This window comes from Dendrobates tinctorius, unplaced genomic scaffold (assembly GCF_039654945.1).
Source record: "Dendrobates tinctorius isolate UK_male_01 unplaced genomic scaffold, ASM3965494v1 ptg000224l, whole genome shotgun sequence".
Lineage (NCBI taxonomy): Eukaryota > Metazoa > Chordata > Amphibia > Anura > Dendrobatidae > Dendrobates > Dendrobates tinctorius.
In genome coordinates, this window is record NW_027361891.1 from 12970921 (window position 1) to 12991018 (window position 20098).

Genomic DNA, 20098 nt, shown 5'->3' on the forward strand with positions numbered 1-20098 from the left:
TTTATTTCCCAGGTTTTTTGTATTAGGCCCCCTTCAAATGTCCGATACTTGCGTGTCTGTGTGCCATCCATATGACACTGTCTGTGCGGCATATGTATGTCTGTGTCTACTGTCAGTGTGACAAGTACTGGAATAGAATGAAGAATACAAATGACCGATGTTTAGGTGTTAAATGTGCATAGATAGAGAAGGATGATTAGAGAGATATATAATAGATATATGTCAATGAGATAGTTGCTTCTCACAAATTTAGAATATCATCAAAAAGATAATTAATTTCAGTTCTTCAATACAAAAAGTGAAACTCATATAGAGTCATTACAGAGTGATCTATTTCAAGTGTTTATTTCTGTTAATGTTGATGAATATGGCTTACAGCAAATGAAAACCCCAAAAAGTCATTATCTCAGTAAATTAGAATAATAAGAAGCACTTGCAAAGGCTTCCTAAGCATTTAAAAACTTCCCTTAGTCTGTTTCAGTAGGCTCCACAATCAGACTGCTGACTTGACAGATGTCCAGAAGGCAGTCATTGACACACTCCACAAGGAGGGTAAGCCACAAAAGGTCATTGCTAAAGATGATGGATGTTCAGAGTGCTGTATCCAAGCATATTAATGTAAAGTTGAGGGAAAGGAAAAAGTTGGGTAGAAAGGTGCCCAAGCAACCAGGATAATCGCAGCCTTGAAAAGATTAAGAAAAGGCCATTCAAAAATTAGGGGGAAATTCACAAGGAGTGGTCTGCTGCTGGAGTCATTGCTTCAAGAATCGCCACACACAGACGTATCCAGGACATGGGCTACAAGTGTCGCATTCCTTGTGTCAAGACACTCATGACCAATAGACAATGCCAGAAGCGTCTTAGGCCTCTTTCACACTTCAGTTTTTTGCATCAGTTATAATCCGCCAAAAAGGCGGACAAGCGGATCCGTTCTCAACTGATGTGAACGGATGGCACAGGATCCGTTTTCAGACGGATCCTGAAAATGAAGAAATTTAAAGGAATCGCTGGCCGGGGAGAGAGAGAGAGAGAGAGAGAGATTTTTTTTTTTTTTTTTTGTTTTGTCCGGCACCCAGAAAGAAATTCGGGTTAAATCAGTGTTTGCAGGATCCGCCAGAGAAAAAAACGTTAAAAGCTCCGTTTTGAAATTTTTGAGGATGGTGACGGACAGCAACTTTTGGCGGATCCTCACAAAAAACGGATGCAACGGACATCAATCCGTCACAATCCGCCATTAATGCAAGTCAATGGGAAAACAACGGATCCTCAAAAAAAAAATTGAGGATCCGTTTTTTTTCAAAACCTGGCGGATTGTGACTGATTGTAAAAAACGGAAGTGTGAAAGAGGCCTTACCTGAGCCAAGGAGAAAAAGAACTGGCCTGTTGCGCAGTGGTCCAAGGTGTTGTTTTCAGATGAAAGTAAATTTTGCGTTTAATTTGAAAATCAAGGTCCCAGAGTCTGGGACCTGAAGTCTGAAGAGTGGTGAGGCATACAACCAAAGCTGCTAGAGGTCTAGTGTGAAGTTTCCACAATCAGTGATGGTTTGGGGAGCCATGTCACCTACTCGTGTAGGTCCAATGTGTTTTATCAAGACCAAAGTCACCGCAGCCGTCTACCAGGATATTTTACAGCACTTCATGGTTCCCTCTGCCGACAAGCTTTTTGGAGATAGAAATTTCATTCTCCAGCAGGACATGGCTCCTGTCCACACTGCCAAAAGTACTAATACCTGGTTTAAAAACAACAGTATCACCTTGCTTGATTGGCCAGCAAACTCGCCTGACCTTAACCCCATAGAGAATCTATGGGGTATTGTCAAGAGAAAGACGAGAAACACTAGACCCAACAATGCAAACGAGCTGAAGACTGCTTTCAATGCAACCTGGGCTTCCATAACACCTCAGCAGTGGCCACAGGCTGATTGCCTTTATGCCGCGCCGCATTGATGCAGTAAATGTTGCAAAAGGAGCCCCGACCAAGTATTCAGTCCATTTTCTGAGCATACTTTTCTGTAGGCCAACATTTTGGATTTTAAAATCATTTTTCAAGCTGGTGTTATAAAGTATTCTAATTTACTGAGAATTATTTTTGGGTTTTCATTGGCTGTAAACCATAATCCTCATCATTAACAGAAATAAAAACTTTAAACAGATTACTCTGTTTGTAATGACTCTATATAATATGAATTTCACTTTTTGTATTGAAGAACTGAAATTAACTTTTTGATGTTCTAACTTTGAGAAGCACCTGTATATATAATCAGTGCTTTGCGTGTGTACTTTTATGTATTTCCTTAATGTATTTACCTAATAAATGAAAAAAATGGGGGCCCCCCTCATTTTTATTAACCAGCTGAGCAAAAGCATACAGCTGGGGGCTGGTGTAATTATTCTAGGAAGGAGCCAATATCCATAAAAGTTCCAGGCCTATTAATAACAGCTCACAGCTGTCTGGGTAGCCTTTACTGGTTAGTAGAAGGGGGTACCTTAAAATAAAGTGGGATTCCCCCTATTTTTAATTACTATCAAAGGTTAAACAAACAGTTTCGTGCTGGGAAGGTTCCATGGATATTGGCTCCCTCCCAGACTTATAACATTACCACACTTTCCAGCGCACCAGGGCAAGCGGCAAGAACCGAGGGTAAGCACCAGAAATGGCGCATCTAATAGATGCGCCATTTCTGGGGCGGCTAAGGGCTAGTAGTGTTACTCTGGGAAGGGGGGGAGCGTATATCCATGGCCACTTCCCAGCCTATTAATATCAGCCTGCTGCTGTTGAGCCTTTGCTCGTTATTAAAAATAGAGGGTTACACCATGTCATTTATTGAATGCACTGACTACAACTATCATCAGCGCCGCCTGGTTTTGCTGATTCCAGGGAAACCAAGCAAGTTGTAAGCAGTGCCTGGGAACAGCGCTAACTGTACTGTTTTTTCCAGCTGCCAGTACGTGTCATACAGATGACACACGGATATTATCCGTGTGAACGTGTGAGAGACGTATTGTGAACCTTGCTGCTTGAAAAAAACACATGTCTATGTGTTGTGAATAGTGATGAGTGAGCATGTTCGCCACTACTCGGTACTCGTCTGAGCATCTCGCTTCTTGAGATACCCGGAGCTCGCTGAGTATTTCCGGGGTTGCTCGGCGGGAGCTCTAGTCCCCTCCCTGCATGTTTGACACTCTTTAGAGAGCCAGTGAACATGCAGGGATTGTTTGCCACACACGGTAATGCCGCAGCCATGTTAGTTGTGGCATTACAGTGATTGGCTGGCCGCACAGCGTCTATATCAAACCTGGCACCGCTATGCTCGTCACAGTCTAAACCGAAATCAGGCAATGTAGGGAGAGGTGCTGCTCAGCTAGGGAGAGATTTGATTGTTTCTTTGTTAGTGTAGGTATACCACAATATATTATACACATATCCATCTCAACTAAAAGTTCTTCTGAGGACTAATCCAGCTGCATAGATATCGGTGCCAGGCAGGCAGTGTATGTGGCAGACTGCAGTACATATAGCAAGAGGGTCCAATCCAGTTCTGTCTGCTGCTACTTTCACAGATATTTCTAGACAAAGCCCCAGGAATCGGAGGCCAGGAATTTTGTTTTTTTTCTTAATCCTAATTATTTGCTTAAAAAGCAATCCAGAGAACACCGTTTTTATGCTTCATTTGCTTGTTGGCACTGCAAGATCCTTTCCATATTACAGCGCTAAAAATCCATCTATTTAAAACTGTGCTTTGTCCGTCACACGGATCACTTATAAGTGCACTCAAAATTCTGCCATTTCTGGCCTCCATTTAAATTTTTTTGCAGTGTTAGCCAAGTTATTAACACCAGTTTGCTGTTCAAAATAGTTACCTACAGCCCAGCTATTTAACTCTGTGGTTTGTCTGTCACACGGATCACATATAGGTTCGCTCCAAATTCAGCCATTTGTAGTGAAAGTGGAAAATATTGTCCTCAACTTAAAATGGGCAAGGCGCATGACAAGGGACGGGGAACTGGACGTGATGGTGCATGTAGTGACTGAGGCCATGTGCAAGCTGACATTATGCCACAACAAACAACCACATCTTCTTGCCTGACCTTCCTGTCTCAATTACTAGGGGACCCTAGCACACCACTATTAAACCCAGAGCAGTGTCAAAAGGTTGTTGGTTGGATTTCGGCTAATGCTTCCAGTCACTTTGCCACCACCACCACCCTGTCCTCAACACAGCCAAGTCTCAGTAGCAGTGAGTCTGGACCACATATTCCTCATCCTGATCCTCCTTCCTGCCACCATGCCGAGTGCCCAGAGACAACTGATAACACACTTTGACACTACGAAGAGCTGTTCACTTTTCCATTTATAGACTTGAGCCTCTCGCCCTGTTCACTTGAAGAGGGGCAAAAGGAAATCGCATGTAGCGATGCCCAAATATTTGAGCAGCCACGGTTACATGAAGGCAATGGTGGGAAAGTGTCACAAGAGGTGGACGATGATGAGACACAATTGCCAGAAAGTCAGGAGGAGGTCCATTTTGCAGAAGTGGAAGACGAGGTGGTGGATTATATAGTAACTAACCCAACCTGGCAGGAGGACATGCAGAGCGAGGACAGCAGCACACAGTGGGAAGGAAGCATAGCACCCCAACAGGCAGGAAGAAGCAGTTTTGTTGCCGCAGACAGAAGGCGGGCAACCATTGCCCATAACACCAACACAGCGGAAGTTGCCAGTACAACTGTTAGGTCTTCCCGAGTCTGGTTGTGTTTTTTAAAGACTCTGCGATAACCCCAAAAAGGCAATCTGAACCACATCAGGCCAGCATCAGCAGAAGTAGCAAAACTACCAGCTTGACCACCACCAGCATGATCAGGCACATAGCAGCAAAACACCCAACTTTGTGGGCCGAATGCCAGCGTCCTGGAACAGTGTCTGTGGGTGACACCACTGCTTCTTCCGCTGTTGTGCATGCAAGCCAATCCCCTGTCCATGGTGCATGCGAAGATGCCTCCTGCCCTGCACCTGTCGTTGCACACACTCAACTAGCACCATCAGCAAGCACGTTCAGTTGTCCATACCCCAGTTCTTGTGGCGCAAGCACAAATACACAGCCAACGTCCCACCGGCCACACTGCTAAATTCCCACATTTTGCAACTGCTTGCGCTTGAAATGTTGCCTTTTAGGCTCATGGCGATTGAAGCTTTCCGCCACCTTATGGTGGTGGCTGTCCCTCGGTACTCGGTCCCCAGCCGCCACTATTTCTCCCAGTGTGGCGTCCCCGTTTTACACAACCACATGTCCCACATTAGCTGTGCCCTCAACAATGCAGTTACTGGGAAAATCCACCTAACCACGGACACATGGACATGTGCTTGTGGGCAGGGACAGTACATCTCGCTGACGGCACACTGGGTTAATAAAGTGGAAGCAGGGACCCAGTCATACCTTGGGATGGAACACGTCCTCCTGACTTCGAGGATTGCAGGCCCTAGGTTAATCAGGGTTGCCCCCACAGTCTACAACTCTTGCACCTCCTCTTCCTCTTGAGCCTTCATCTCCAAAATGACCACATCAGTCACAAGCTGGAAGCACTGCAGCACTGCCTCAGCCAAGTGGCAACAGGCTATGCTGAAGCTAATATGCTTAGGTGACAAACCGCACAATGCTGAAGAGTTGTGAACAGCTCTGAAAGAGCAGGCAGATCTGTGGCTGACACTGCTGAACCTACAGCCAGGCGTGGTCGTCTGTGACTATGGCCGGAACCTGGTGGCGGCTCTGAGGTAGTTCAGCGGTCTCTCAAAACCTACCCTGACCTGCCAGATCTGCTTGTCAAAGTATGCTGCCTGTGTGCCCATTTTAGAAAGTCAGCTACAGCTTCCACCGCCCTTGTCGTGCTTGAGCAGTGTTTGCAGCTTCCAGCTCACTGACTGGTGTGCGATGTCCCCATGCGTTGGAACTCTACACTGCAGATGTTGGGAAGGATTTGTGAGCAGAAGAGGGCAGTTGTTGACTACTAGCATCAACAAGGCCGTCGGTATTCAGTTCAGACTCCACGCATAAGACCTCAGGAGTGGACATGGATGTTAGACATATGTACCATCCTCCAAAATGTTGAGGACTCCACCAAGATGGTGAGCGTCGATGACGCAATGATTAGCGTCACAATCCCGCTTCTCAGTGTTCTGAAATGCTCTCTGCTCATAATCAAAGAGGATGCATTGCAGGCGGAGCACGATGAGATGGAGCAAGGAACCATACAGGGTGATTACACACAGCCCAGTCTCATTTCCTCACAACGTGGATTGGGTGACAATGTGGAGGAAGAACAGGAGCTAATTTCATGCGCTATAGACGGTACTACCTGCATAACTGTCATACCATCTCTTCAGCATGGATGGCCTGAGGACAGAGAAGAAAAGGAGTAGAGCATGGTCAGTCGTCCTCTTGGTGAGAACACAGAAGTCTTGCCTGTTAAACTCAGCTGTGCGCGCTAGACTGATATGTTCCGCTGCCTTTCCCGTAACCCTCGCGTTCTCCAAATTTAGGGTCACAGTCATTACTGCTTGGTGACACTTCTAGACCCAAAGTACAAGGAGAACTTTCTATCTCTTATTCCCGAGGCGGACAGGTCTACTAAAATGGGGCAGTACCAGTAGGCCCTTGTTGGGAATTTTTTAAATAATTTTGCATCTAAAAACGCTGGCGGCAGATGTCACAGTTCATTGGACAACCAAGGAGTACAGGTGACAGAGAGACAACTCCAATCCAGCAGAGGCAGGGGAACACTGACAAGGTTCTGTGAGAGTTTTTTCAGACCCTCCCATCACACAGGCCCTGAGGTGCAGGGTACTCAAGGAGTGTAAAGTTTGCGAAGATGCTGAGGGAGTACCTTGCAGACCGTGCCAACGTCCTCCGTGATTCCTCTGTGCCTTATAATTATTGGGTATCCAAGCTGGACACGTGGCATGAACTGGCTCTCTACACATTGGAGGTCCTGGCCTGCCCTGCCACTAGCATTTTGTCAGTTGGTTTTTAGTGCCGCTGGTGGAATTATAACAGATAAGTGTATCCGCCTGTCAACTGAAAATGCTGACAGGCTGTTACCACCACTGGCCGCTCTCCCCCTGCGCCTGGTTGCGCCACTGTTACCTCCGTGCCCGCTCTTCCGTTCTTGTCCTTCGGTCCTGCTGTGCTCCCCGCACTGCTGGAGGCTCCAGCACTCAGCACATGCGTTCTGGCACTCTTGGAGGGCGGTCACGCCTCCTCCAAGGTCCTGTATCTTCATGGATGCACTGACCCGGGTGGCCACGCCCCCTCCCAGGTCCTTTATACACTTGGATATCCTGACCCGGAAATCCCAGCAGCCTATCCGGGTAAGGTGGGGGTTATTTGAACCTGCTTCCTCTTTCCTGTGGCGCCTGGTTATTGTTTGAGCTCCTGCTTCTGTGACCCAGACCCGCGTCTGTACTCTGTCGTGCCTCCTGGCACAAGCTCAGTCTCTGTACTCTGCCTGGTGCTCTGTTGTGCCTCCTTGCACAAGCTCTGTCACTGTACTCTGCCTGGTGCTCTGTTGTGCCTCCTGGCACATGCTCTGCTTTGCTCCTGTGCTCTGTTCCATATGTCTGTTCCTAGTGCCACGATGTTTGTCAGTCTCCTCAGTTACCCTTCTGTTCCATGTCTCTCCCGCTATCTCAGCTGTCCCTCTTGGTACTGGCTACCGTGGGTTTAGAGATCCCTAGGCATAAACTCAAGTCCAGTGTTTATTTTTGGGAGGTCTTTTCCCATGCACCTCTTCACACCCACACGTGGGTATACGCTTCCTGATTTTGGCCATTTGCTGTTGTCCTCATCCTCCACCACCATATCACCAAGGTGATCGTGGTCCATGATGTAACACCCACATAATATTTTTTTTTAAAGGTTTATATTCCCTTTCTAATGAGAATATTTCCTCCATGTCTCTTCCAAAGGGCATTGGAGTTCCTCCAAATTTTTGGCAGCCCTTGCATTCACTGCATAGGCTAACACTACGGGCAGGCTCGGACTGGCCCACCGGAGAGCCCGAGGATTCTCCGGTGGCCCAAGCACTGACGCCTGCTGGCATACTGGCCAGCAAGTGCCAAGGGCCCCCACTGCTCGAAGGGCCCCCAAGTCAGTGGGTATGGGGCCCCTGAGTCAAGGGGGCCCGCCCTGTGCCAGCTAGCAGCAGCGGGAGACAAGTTCCTGTCCCCGCTGCTAAAGGGAAATGAATATTCACGCTTCTCCACGCCCCTATGGGCGTGGAGAGGCGTGAATACCATTCTTTAATAGCGGGCAGCCCATCCCCAGCACCGCACCACACACAGCACCGCATCAGTCTCTCAAACTCACACACACAGCACCGCAGACACACAGCACAACTCACCTCCCGGCAGCCGCAGCACATCTCGGCTTCCTGCTTTCTGGGCGTTTCCCGTCTGACAGCCCAGCTGCATGACATCATCATCCAGCGTGCTGTATCAGAGAGAAAGAGGCTTCCGGGATGTGCTGCGCTGCAGGGAGGTGAGTTATGCTGTGTGTCTGCATGTGTATGTGGTGCTTTGTGTGTGTGTGAGTGATGCGGTGCTGTGTGTGAGTGGGGTGGTGGGGATGGACAATGATATTGGTGGTGGGAGGCAATGATGGAGGTGATGGGCTATGATGGCAGTGGGGGAGGCAATGATTGAGGTGATGCGCAATGATATTGGTGGGGGAAGCAATGATGGAGGTGATGGGCAATGATGGCAGTGGGGGAGACAATGATAGAGGTGATGGAAAATGATATTGGTGGGGGAGGCAATAATGGAGGTGATGGGCAAAGATGGTGGTGGGGGAGGCAGTAATGGAGATGATGGTGGGGAGGCAATGATGGAGGTGATGGGTAATGATGGAGGTGATGGACAATGATGGAGGTAATGGGCAATGATGGCGGTGGGGGAGGCAGTGATGGAGGTGATGGGCAATGATGGTGAGGTGATGGGTAATGATTGGTGGGGAGGCAATGATGGAGGTGGGGGAGGCAATAATGGAGGTGATGGGCAATGATGGCAGTGGGAGAGGCAATGATGGTGGTGGGGGAGGCAATGATGGAGGTTATGAAATGGACAATGATGGTGGGGAGGAGGCGATGATTGAGGTGATAGAATGGGCAGTGGTGGGGGAGAAGGCAATGATGGAGGTAATGGGCAATGGTGGCAGTGGGGGAGACAATGATGAAGGTGATGGGCAATGATATTGGTGGGGGAAACAATGATGGAGGTGATGGGCAATGATATTGGTGGGGGAGGCAATGATGGCAGTGGGGGAGACAATGCTGGAGGTGATGGGCAATGATGGTGGGGGAGGCAATGATGGAGGTGATGGGCAATGATGGAGGTAATGGGCAATGATGGATGTGATGGGCAATGATGGTGGGGGAGGCAATGATGGAAGTAATGGGCAATAATGGTGAGGTGATGGGCAATGATTGGTGGGGAGGCAATGATGGAGGTGGGGGAGGCAATAATGGAGGTGGACAATGATGGTGGTGGGGGGAGGCAATGATGGAGGTGATGAAATGGACAATGATGGTGGGTAGGAGGCAATGATTGAGGTGATGGAATGGGCAGTGATGGGGTGGTGGGGGAGAAGGCAATGATGGGGGTGGGGAGGGGCTGCATTATACTTTGAGGGTGCTACATTATATTCTGATGGGGACTGCATTATTCTCAGGGGGCTACATCATACTCTATGGGGGGGCTACAGTATACTCTATGGGGGGGCTGCATTATATTCTGGGGGGGCTACATCATACTATATGAGGGGGCAGCATTATGCCCTATTAGGGGGTTACAGTATACTCTATAGGGAGGCTGCATTATATTCTGTGTTGGTGCTGCATTATACTATGAGGGGGGATGCATTATACCCTATGAGGGTGCTACATTATATTCTATGGTGGGGACTCAGACTGTATACCTTATGAGGGGGTTGCATTATATTTTGTGGGGTGCTGCATTATACTCTGATGTGGTTTGCATTATATTTTATGAGGGAGGCTACATTATAATCTATGAGAGAGGCTACATTATATTCTATGAGGGGGCTACCCCTCTATGATTCTACCCCCAACCCCTGCTACATAATTAAGACGTGTACTACCTTATATTGTACCCTGATATTAGCGTGTTTTACCACACAATTGGTTGTCTTGTATTTATTTCTATGTAGCTACATAGTGGGCCCCAAGAATGATTTTCTCTGGTGGGACCAAGGTGCTCCAGTCCGACGCTGACTATGGGAGACCCATTTCCTAATGGAACATTGTTTTCAGCAGGCCCTCCTGTACATCTCTTCAAAGGGATATTGGGGTGCGTCCATCTTTTTGGGCAGCCTGCCGCTCACTGTGTACTTAATAACAGTACAGTAGACCCGCTGTTTAACCCCTTTCTGACATATGACTTACTATACCGTCCATATGCCCTGGGCCTTAATGCCCATGGACGGTATAGTAGGTCATACGCAATTAGCTGCGCTCACGGGGGGATCTGATCGCGGCCAGGTGTCAGCTGATTATCACAGCTGACACCGGAACGGTCATGGACCGTTCCCGGCACAATAACCCCTGGCACACTGCGATCAAACATGTTCACAGTGTTCCCGGGGCATAGGGAAGAATCGCGCAGGGATGGGGCTCCCTGTGTGCTTCCCTGAGACCCCTGGAACAACGCGATGTGCTCGCGTTGTTCCGAGGGCCTCCTTCCTGCAGGCCCACGGATCCAAGATGGCTCGGGGTCCTGCAGGGAGGTGGCTTCTCAGTGCCTGCTGAGAGCAGGCGCTGAGAAGCCGCCTGCAGTGCCTGTCAGATCGTTGATCTGACACAGTGCATTGCAAAGTGTCAGATTAGCGATCTGACTTTATATAGTGATGTCCCACAATGGGACAATATTATAAATTTAAAAAAAAAGTGTAAAAATTAATTTTTTTAAAATTCCTAAATTAAAAAAAATTCCCTAATAAATTCTATTTTTTGTAAATAAAAAAAACAAAAGTACACATTTAGTATCACCACGTCCGTAATGACCCAGCCTATAAAACTGTCCCACTAGTTAACCTTTTTAGTGAACCCCTTCAAAAAAACAATGCTTTATCATACCGCCAAACAAAAAGTGCAATAACACGCGATCAAAAAGACGGATATAAACAAACATGGTACCGCTGAAAACGTCATCCCGCAAAACACGAACCACCATACAGCGTCCTTAGCGAAAAAATAAGCTATAGCTTGCAGAATAAAGCGATGCAAAAATTATTTTTATATAAAATTTTTATTGTATAAAAGCGCCAAAACACAAAAAAATTTGATATGAGATATTGTGGTCATCGTACTGACCTGAAGAATAAAACCGCTTTATCAATTTTACCACATGTGGAATGGTGTAAACGCCCCCCCGCCCCCTGGTTTTTGTTCATTCTGCATCCCAAAAATTGGTATAAAAAGCAACCAAAAAAGTCATGTGCCTGAAAAATAAGACCTCACATGACTCTGTGGGCCAAAATATGGAAAAATTATAGCTCTCAAAATGTGTTAATGCAAAAACTATTTTTTGCAATAAAAAGCGTCTTTTAGCGTGTAACAGCTGCCAAACATAAAAACCCGCTATAAATAGTAAATCGAACCCCCCCTCCCTTTTGTCACCCCCTTAGTTAGGGAAAAATAATAAAATAAAAAAAAGTATTTCCATTTTCCCATTACGGTTAGGGTTGGGATTATGGTTAGGGGTGTGTTGGGGTTAGGGTTGGTGTTAGAATTGGGGGTTTCAACTGTTCAGGCACAGCATGGGCTCTCCAAACGTGACATGGCGTCTGATCTCAATTCCAGCCTATTTTTCGTTAAAGTAAAACGGTGCTCCTTCCCTTCTGAGCTCTGCCATGCGCCTAAACAGTGGTTTACCCCCACATATGGGGTATCAGCCTAAGGACAAATTGCACAACAACTTTTGGGATCCAGTTTCTCCTGTTATCCTTGGTAAAGTAAAAAAAATTGGACCTGAAGTAATTTTTTTGTGAAAAAAAGTTAAATGTTCATTTTTTTTTTTTATTTAAATATTCAAAAAATTCGTGTGAAGCACCTGAAGGGTTAATAAATTCTTGAAGTTTGTTTTGAGCACCGTGAGGGGGGTGCATTTTTTGAATGGTGTCACTTTTGGGTATTTTCTATAATATAGACCCCTCAAAGTGACATCAAATGTGATGCGGTCCCTAAAAAAAAATGGTGTAAAAATGAGAAATCGCTGGTCAAATTTTAACCTTTATAACTTCCTAACAAAAAAAAAATTTGGGTTCCAAAATTGTGCTAATGTTAAGTAAACATGTGGGAAATGTTAAGTTTTTTGTGTGCCATATCTCTGTGATTTAAGGGCTTAAAGATTAAAAATTGGAAAATTGCAAAATTTTCACCATTTCCGCCAAATTTCCATTTTTTTTCACAAATAAACACAAGTTATATCAAAGAAATTTTACCACTAACATGAAGTACAATATGTCACGAGAAAAACCATGTCAGAATCACCGGGATCCATGGAAGCATTCCAGAGTTATTACCTCATAAAGGGACAGTGGTCAGAATTGTAAAAATTGGGCCCGGTCATTAACGTGCAAACCACCCTTGGGGGTAAAGGGGTTAATAATGAGAACAAAGCATGACCAGCTGATAGCTCTCTAAGAATACTGAGGGACGACTGCTGGCCCTTTAAGAATAGTAAAGGCCGCCTGATGGCCCTATAAAAATAAGCTTTGTGACTTTCAGAGTCCCGTCCCTCCTTCATAAATGAAACAGGATGTGTTTGATGATGTGTCACACACCACATGGCCAGATGTAAAATGTTAAAATGACATTTCCTGTGAACGCATTTGTCTTGGTTGAAAGCAATGCTAAAGTTCAAAAACGCTGTGTGTGAACAAAGCCCAAGGTGTGGAGGAGCATTTTTGGTTATTTGTTTTGCCATATATACAAGACATTACCTTGGAAAGGATGTTCCCTAACATATTTCCCAGGAAATTCCATTTTGGTTTTGTTTTTGTATGTTTTATTGTGCGCCTGTAAAAGTGGCGTAAGACTCTGACAACATTGTTCACAGCAGTGACCTGGGAGTCAGAAATGCTTTCAGGAGTCTTCCCCATGCTGTTCCCTTGTCATTTGAGCACTGTTCCTTTCGTTTTCCGCAATTTCTAGTCTCTCTGCAGACCACCAGTGGGGCCGCTGGAAAAATGCTCGAGTTTCCCATAGACTTGCTTTGGGCTCGTTGCTCAGGTCGAGCACCCAAGCAGGGCTGTGGAGTCGGAGTCGTGGAGTCGGAGTCGGTGCTCATTTTGGTGGAGTCGGTATAAAATGGACCGACTCCGACTCCTAAAATATATAATAAATTGGGTCCAGTAATTCAATGCAGGATGTGCTGAATATTTTTTCATAGGAGTTTGGGAAAGTTATGAAATGCCCTATAAATGGCTGTTATATTCCTGATCTAAGGCTACATTCACACACAGCGTTTTTCCTGTGTTTTTTGAGGATACGTTTTTCAGCTGCAAAAGTTTATCATCTTTTTAAAAAACTGCATCACCTGAAAGGTTTTTGAGCTCATAGATAATGTTCTCAATAGCAAAAGCAGATTAGAAATCTGCTCTATCTATCCATTTATCCATATCTGTCTATCCATATTGTATCTGTACCAAAAAGAATGAAAACCGGGTAGTACATCAATATATATTCTGTTCTATCTAAATATCTTGATTATTGGATCATAAAAATGATTAAATGTCTGAGGTTCACATTGTACTACAATAAATGTTTCACTTAAATATACAGTGGGGCAAAAAAGTATTTAGTCAGTCAGCAATAGTGCAAGTTCCACCACTTAAAAAGATGAGAGGTGTCTGTAATTTACATCATAGGTAGACCTCAACTATGGGAGACAAACTGAGAAAAAAAATCCAGAAAATCACATTGTCTGTTTTTTTTTTTCATTTTATTTGCATATTATGGTGGAAAATAAATATTTGGTCAGAAACAAGCAATCAAGATTTCTGGCTCTCACAGACCTGTAACTTCTTCTTTAAGAGTCTCCTCTTTCCTCCACTCATTACCTGTAGTAATGGCACCTGTTTAAACTTGTTATCAGTATAAAAAGACACCTGTGCACACCCTCAAACAGTCTGACTCCAAACTCCACTATGGTGAAGACCAAAGAGCTGTCAAAGGACACCAGAAACAAAATTGTAGCCCTGCACCAGGCTGGGAAGACTGAATCTGCAATAGCCAACCAGCTTGGAGTGAAGAAATCAACTGTGGGAGCAATAATTAGAAAATGGAAGACATACAAGACCACTGATAATCTCCCTCGATCTGGTGCTCCACGCAAAATCCCACCCCGTGGGGTCAGAATGATCACAAGAACGGTGAGCAAAAATCCCAGAACCACGCGGGGGGACCTAGTGAATGAACTGCAGAGAGCTGGGACCAATGTAACAAGGCCTACCATAAGTAACACACTACGCCACCATGGACTCAGATCCTGCAGTGCCAGACGTGTCCCACTGCTTAAGCCTGTGTACATGTCCGGGCCCGTCTGAAGTTTGCTAGAGAGCATTTGGATGATCCAGAGGAGTTTTGGGAGAATGTCCTATGGTCTGATGAAACCAAACTGGAACTGTTTGGTAGAAACACAACTTGTCGTGTTTGGAGGAAAAAGAATACTGAGTTGCATCCATCAAACACCATACCTACTGTAAAGCATGGTGGTGGAAACATGCTTTGGGGCTTTTTCTCTGCAAAGGGGCCAGGACGACTGATCCGGGTACATGAAAGAATGAATGGGGCCATGTATCGTGAGATTTTGAGTGCAATCCTCCTTCCATCAGCAAGGGCATTGATGATGAAACGTGGCTGGGTCTTTCAACATGACAATGATCCAAAGCACACCGCCAGGGCAACGAAGGAGTGGCTTCGTAAGAAGCATTTCAAGGTCCTGGAGTGGCCTAGCCAGTCTCCAGATCTCAACCCTATAGAAAACCTTTGGAGGGAGTTGAAAGTCCGTGTTGCCAAGCGAAAAGCCAAAAACATCATGCTCTAGAGGAGATCTGCATGGAGGAATGGGCCAACATACCAACAACAGTGTGTGGCAACCTTGTCAAGACTTACAGAAAACGTTTGACCTCTGTCATTGCCAACAAAGGATATATCACAAAGTATTGAGATGAAATTTTGTTTCTGACCAAATACTTATTTTCCACCATAATATGCAAATAAAATGAAAACAAAACAGACAATGTGATTTTCTGGATTTTTTTTTTCTCAGTTTGTCTCCCATAGTTGAGGTCTACCTATGATGTAAATTACAGACTCCTCTCATCTTTTTAAGTGGTGGAACTTGCACTATTGCTGACTGACTAAATACTTTTTTGCCCCACTGTAAGCAATATGTGTGGGAGTTGGAGTCGGAGTCGGTGTAAGGGAAATTGAGGAGTCGGAGTCGCAGGTTTGGCTTACCGACTCCACAGCCCTGCACCCAAGCATTCAAATTTGCTCGACACGAGCAACCGAGCATTTTAGTGCTCGCCCATTACTAGTTGTGAACACACACGTACATGTGCTCAGACCCATAGATTTGAATGGGTCTATGTGTGTAACTGATCTGTGAAGGCGACCTTACATTGTATTTCCTGGGACTTTTTGACAGTGCTTTCATACATTCAACTCACTTGGGCTTGATTAATAAAATCTATTATGCTGGGTTTACATAACGTTATGGCAGTCCGTTTAACGGACTGCATTACACCGCGGCATTAACGCGATGTAATGCGTCTGTTAACTGTGCCATAGACTGCCATAACGTGGCGCATCGCTAACACATGTCAAAATCTGCATGCGTTAGCGATGTGCTGGCATGCTGTGACGGACCCTCGGACGCAGTCTGCAGCATTCGAGGGTCCGTCACTGCTAGCGCAGATGGAGAGGCTGCGCTAGCGCGATCGCATAACGCGATCAGAAAAATGAGTAGCGTTAACGCAGTCCATTTAACGCATGCGTTGAACGGACTACTCTAACACAATATGAACATGGCCTTATTCTGAGTTGTTTTTCTTTACAGGGCTGCTGGTCGGTTTTCTCCTGACAGTCGCTAACTACAGCTTTTTCTCAGCCCTTCTTATGTTCTTTGTTACATCATCAAAACTCACAAAATGGAAAGGAGAGGCCAAGAAAAAGTATGACTCTGAATACAAAGAAGGTAACCTAAAACATACCTCTGGTAGAAATCATTAGTTCCCCTTTCCCAAGAGCATATGCTTATTAAATGGTAGACACTTTATGTATCAGATTTTCAGAGGACAGGGCTGATGGCTGGGGCTATCATGGAAAAAGTGACAGTGTTGAGATAACTCCTCTAAAACAGGGCTTTATTCCTCTCATTGGAGATTACATGATGTGTCAAATAAGTCCTTGTCCTCTGCTTTGGCTTTAGCTGCTTGTACTTTCTAATCTTTTTCTTCTTTCAGTAAGAGAACTTCTGGCATGCACTAACCTCCTGGCGAGCTTTTATTGATTCTCAGCAGCCCATCTGTGCACCCAGAGCCTCAAAGAAATTACGCTAGGTTACAGGTGTAGTCTCGCCTATGGATATTTACATCCATATTTACAGGATATGCCATAAACATCCGAGTCATTTATGGCAGATTCAATGGGGGTTTCCTTATTTTGTTGCTTGCCTTGTGATTTTTTTTTTTTTTTTGCAATGTGCAGTCCTGCCCTTAACTATTGACACCCATGAAGTTTAATTACATAATGTAGAATATCTCCTGAAAAAAAGAAATCAAGTGAGTTTTTTTTATAGAGCAATTGTGTTAAATACAAAAGAGCAAGTGATAAACAATAATTTAAAACCGTAAACAATGGGACGTAACAAATAGAAAAACCTAACACTTGCTGTGACACTGGTATTTGCATATTTTCCGTTAAAGTAGTATGGAAACTCGCCTGTCTGAAATCACAAATGAGTCAACTGATTATTTGTCTAGGCCCATGTCACATGAATTAGCCAATGAAAGATGAGTTCAGTGTTTCAAAAAGCCAACAGTGCACAATGTTAAAAAGTTTGCCGTGCATGGTACCGTCAAGAACCTCCTTGGATGTGAGGAAAATAGAAAAATTGACGGTGTCTTCGAAGGTTGGTGCGAATGGAGGGAAAAAACACCACGTCAAACTTCCAAAGACCTGAAGGACAACCTGGAACATACGCCGCACGCTAAACCAAGCAGCGCTTTATGGGCGAAAGCCAAGGAAAAAAACATTGCTGAAGAAAAGACATAAAGAAGAACAACTGCTCTTTGCTAAAGACTACCCTGACAAACCACAATCCTTCTGGAAAAATGTTCTGTGTACAGATGATACAAAAATAGAGCTTTTTAACAATGCAAGGCAACAGTTTGTATACAGACGGCGCAATAAAGCTTTTAAGGAAAAGAATATCCTATGAACAGATAAGCATGGTGGAGGATCCATAATGCTGTGGGATTGATTTGCTGCATCCAGTACTGAAGGCTTGACCGTATCACAGGAATCCAGAAAATCAGAGAACTATCAAGAGATTTTAGAGCGAAATGTCATATCCAGTGTAAGAAAACTTGCTTGAGTCGAAGATCATGGGTTTTCCAGCAAGACAGTGACCCAAAGCACACATTCAAAAGTTCACAGGAATGGTTGAGAGAAAAAATATGGACTGTTTTAACCCCTTAACGACGCCTTAGACCTTTTAAAGGCGGCAGTTAAGAGTACTTATTCCTCAGCGCCGCGTTTTAACAGCGCTGAGAAATAAGGTTACAGCGCCCCCATCGTCAGAAAATCTCTGGGGTTTTGGCTACCGGGGGTAGCTGAGACCCCAGAGAACATGATTCAGGTCGATTTTTACCGTCACCAGTGTTGCGATTGCCATTATTCACCGAATAACGGCGACCACAAAAAAAGTCAGATTTCCCATTTATTTGTCTCTCCTCTGATATGATCTAGCACATCAGAGAAGAGAGAAATGGGGTCCTCTGAGCATCCCTGGTCCTGTTCCCCAGTCCTCGGCATCTTCTTCCGGGAAGAACATGGTGGGTGCATGTGCAGTGCACCCGTCGAGATCTGCCAGCCGGCACTTGGCAACAATAGGAGATTCCTTTTGGTTCATTTCGATCACTGTGATAGGGTCTATCACAGTGATCAATTTAAAAAAAAAAAAAAAAGTAAATCAACCCCCCCCCCCTTTTTCACCCCCTTAGTTAGGTAAAAATAATAAAATAAAGTATTTTCCGTTAGGGTTATGGTTTTGGTTAGAGCTAGGGTTAAGTTGGGGTTAAAGCTTAGGGTTAAGGTTGGGTTGGGGTTAGGTTTGTGATGGTGGGGTTAGGTTTGGAGTTAGAATTGGGTGGTTTCCACTGTTTATGTACATCAGGGGGGTCTCCAAACGCGACATGGCACCCGACATTGATTCCAGACAATTTTTGCGTTCAAAAAGTCAAACGGTGCTCCCACCCTTCTCAGCCCTGCTATGTGCTTAAACCGTTTCTTTCCCCCACATACAGGGTTTTAGCGTACTCGGGAGAAATTGCGCAACAAACTTTGTGGCCCATTTTCTCCTGCTACCCTTGTGAAAATTAAAAACTTTGGTTCCAAAGTAAATTTTTAGTGAAATAAGTAAAATGTTCATTTTTTTTCCTTCTGTGTTGCTTTTGTTCTTGTGAAGCACATGAAGGGTTAATAAACTTCTTGAATGTGGTTGTGTGCACCTTGAGGGGTGCAGTTTTTAGAATGGTGTCACTTTTGGTTATTTTCTGTTATATTGACCCCCCAAACTCAGTTCAAATGTGAGGTGATCCCTAAAAAAATGATTTTGTTGGAAAAATGAGAAATTGCTGGACAACTTTTTAACACTTATAACGTCGTAACAAAAATATTATGTTTCCAAAATTGTGCTGATGTAAAGTAGACATGTGGGAAATGTTGTTTATTAACTATTGAGTGATATTACTCTGATTTAAGGGCACAAAAACTAAGTTGCAAAATTTTCAAAATTGTCAAATTTCCATTTTTTTCATAAATAAACGCAAGTTATATCAAAGAAATTTTACCACTCACATGAAGTACAATATGTCACGAATAAAGAACCTCAGAATCAGTGGGAGCTGTTAAGGCTGAGTTCATACGTGGCTTTTTTGGCGTTTCCGCGGCGGTTTTAACGTGAAAAATAAGCATCCCATGCATTCATATGGGATTCCGCAATGCTGTGCTAATGCTGCGGTTTTTACCGCGGCGGAATTGCTGCGTGGTAAAAAACGCAGCATGCTCATTAATTTCGCGGAATCGCGGTGATCCCGCACCCATAGGAATGCATTGTTATGCTTACTTTCCGCATTTGCGGATGGTACCCACGGTCCGGAGGAGAGGAGACTGTCCTCCGGGATTTGGGTACCATATCCCTGTAAAAAATAGAATTTAAAATAAAAAATATTGTTATTCTCACCTTCCGACGTCCCACGCAGCCTTCCCGCCTCTCTCCACGCTCCCTTTCCCAGTAAGCCTTTGCGAGTGATGACGTCCGTTCTCGCGGGATCGCGACGTCTCGCGGTCATTCGCGCGACGTCATCGCGAATGACCACGAGACGTCGCGATCCCGCGAGAACAGACGTCATCGCGGTAATTGTCGCAAAGGATTACTGGGACCGGGAGCGTGGAGAGAGGCGGGAAGGCTGCGCGGGACGTCGGAAGGTGAGAATAACAATTTTTTTAAATTATTATTATTATTATTTTTTACATTCTATCTTTTACTATTGATGCCGCGTAGGCGGCCTCAATAGTAAAAAGTTGGTCACACTCGTCAAACACTATGTTTGACGAGTGTGACCAACCTGTCAATCGGTTCTCCAAGCGATGCTCCAGATCGCTTGGAAAACGCTAGCAATTCTGCAAGCTAATTACGCTTGCAAAATGCTAGTTTTTCCGCGGGAAAATCGCAGGAATTTAAAATGCGATTTTCCTGCGGAATGGAATTCCGGAATTCTTACGGTAATTTCCGCGAGAG

At 45.0% G+C, this 20098-nt stretch overlaps 1 protein-coding gene across 3 annotated transcripts in view; it reads left to right on the top strand.

Moving 5' to 3' along the window:
- TMEM19 (transmembrane protein 19) overlaps nucleotides 1-20098 on the top strand; it is a 101280-nt gene that overhangs the window by 37937 nt on the left and 43245 nt on the right. For all 3 annotated transcript variants that reach the window (XM_073555532.1, XM_073555534.1, XM_073555533.1), the window contains one exon: nucleotides 16133-16270. In XM_073555532.1, coding sequence (XP_073411633.1) covers nucleotides 16133-16270 — 138 coding nt within the window. The remainder of the gene's footprint in view (nucleotides 1-16132; nucleotides 16271-20098) is intronic.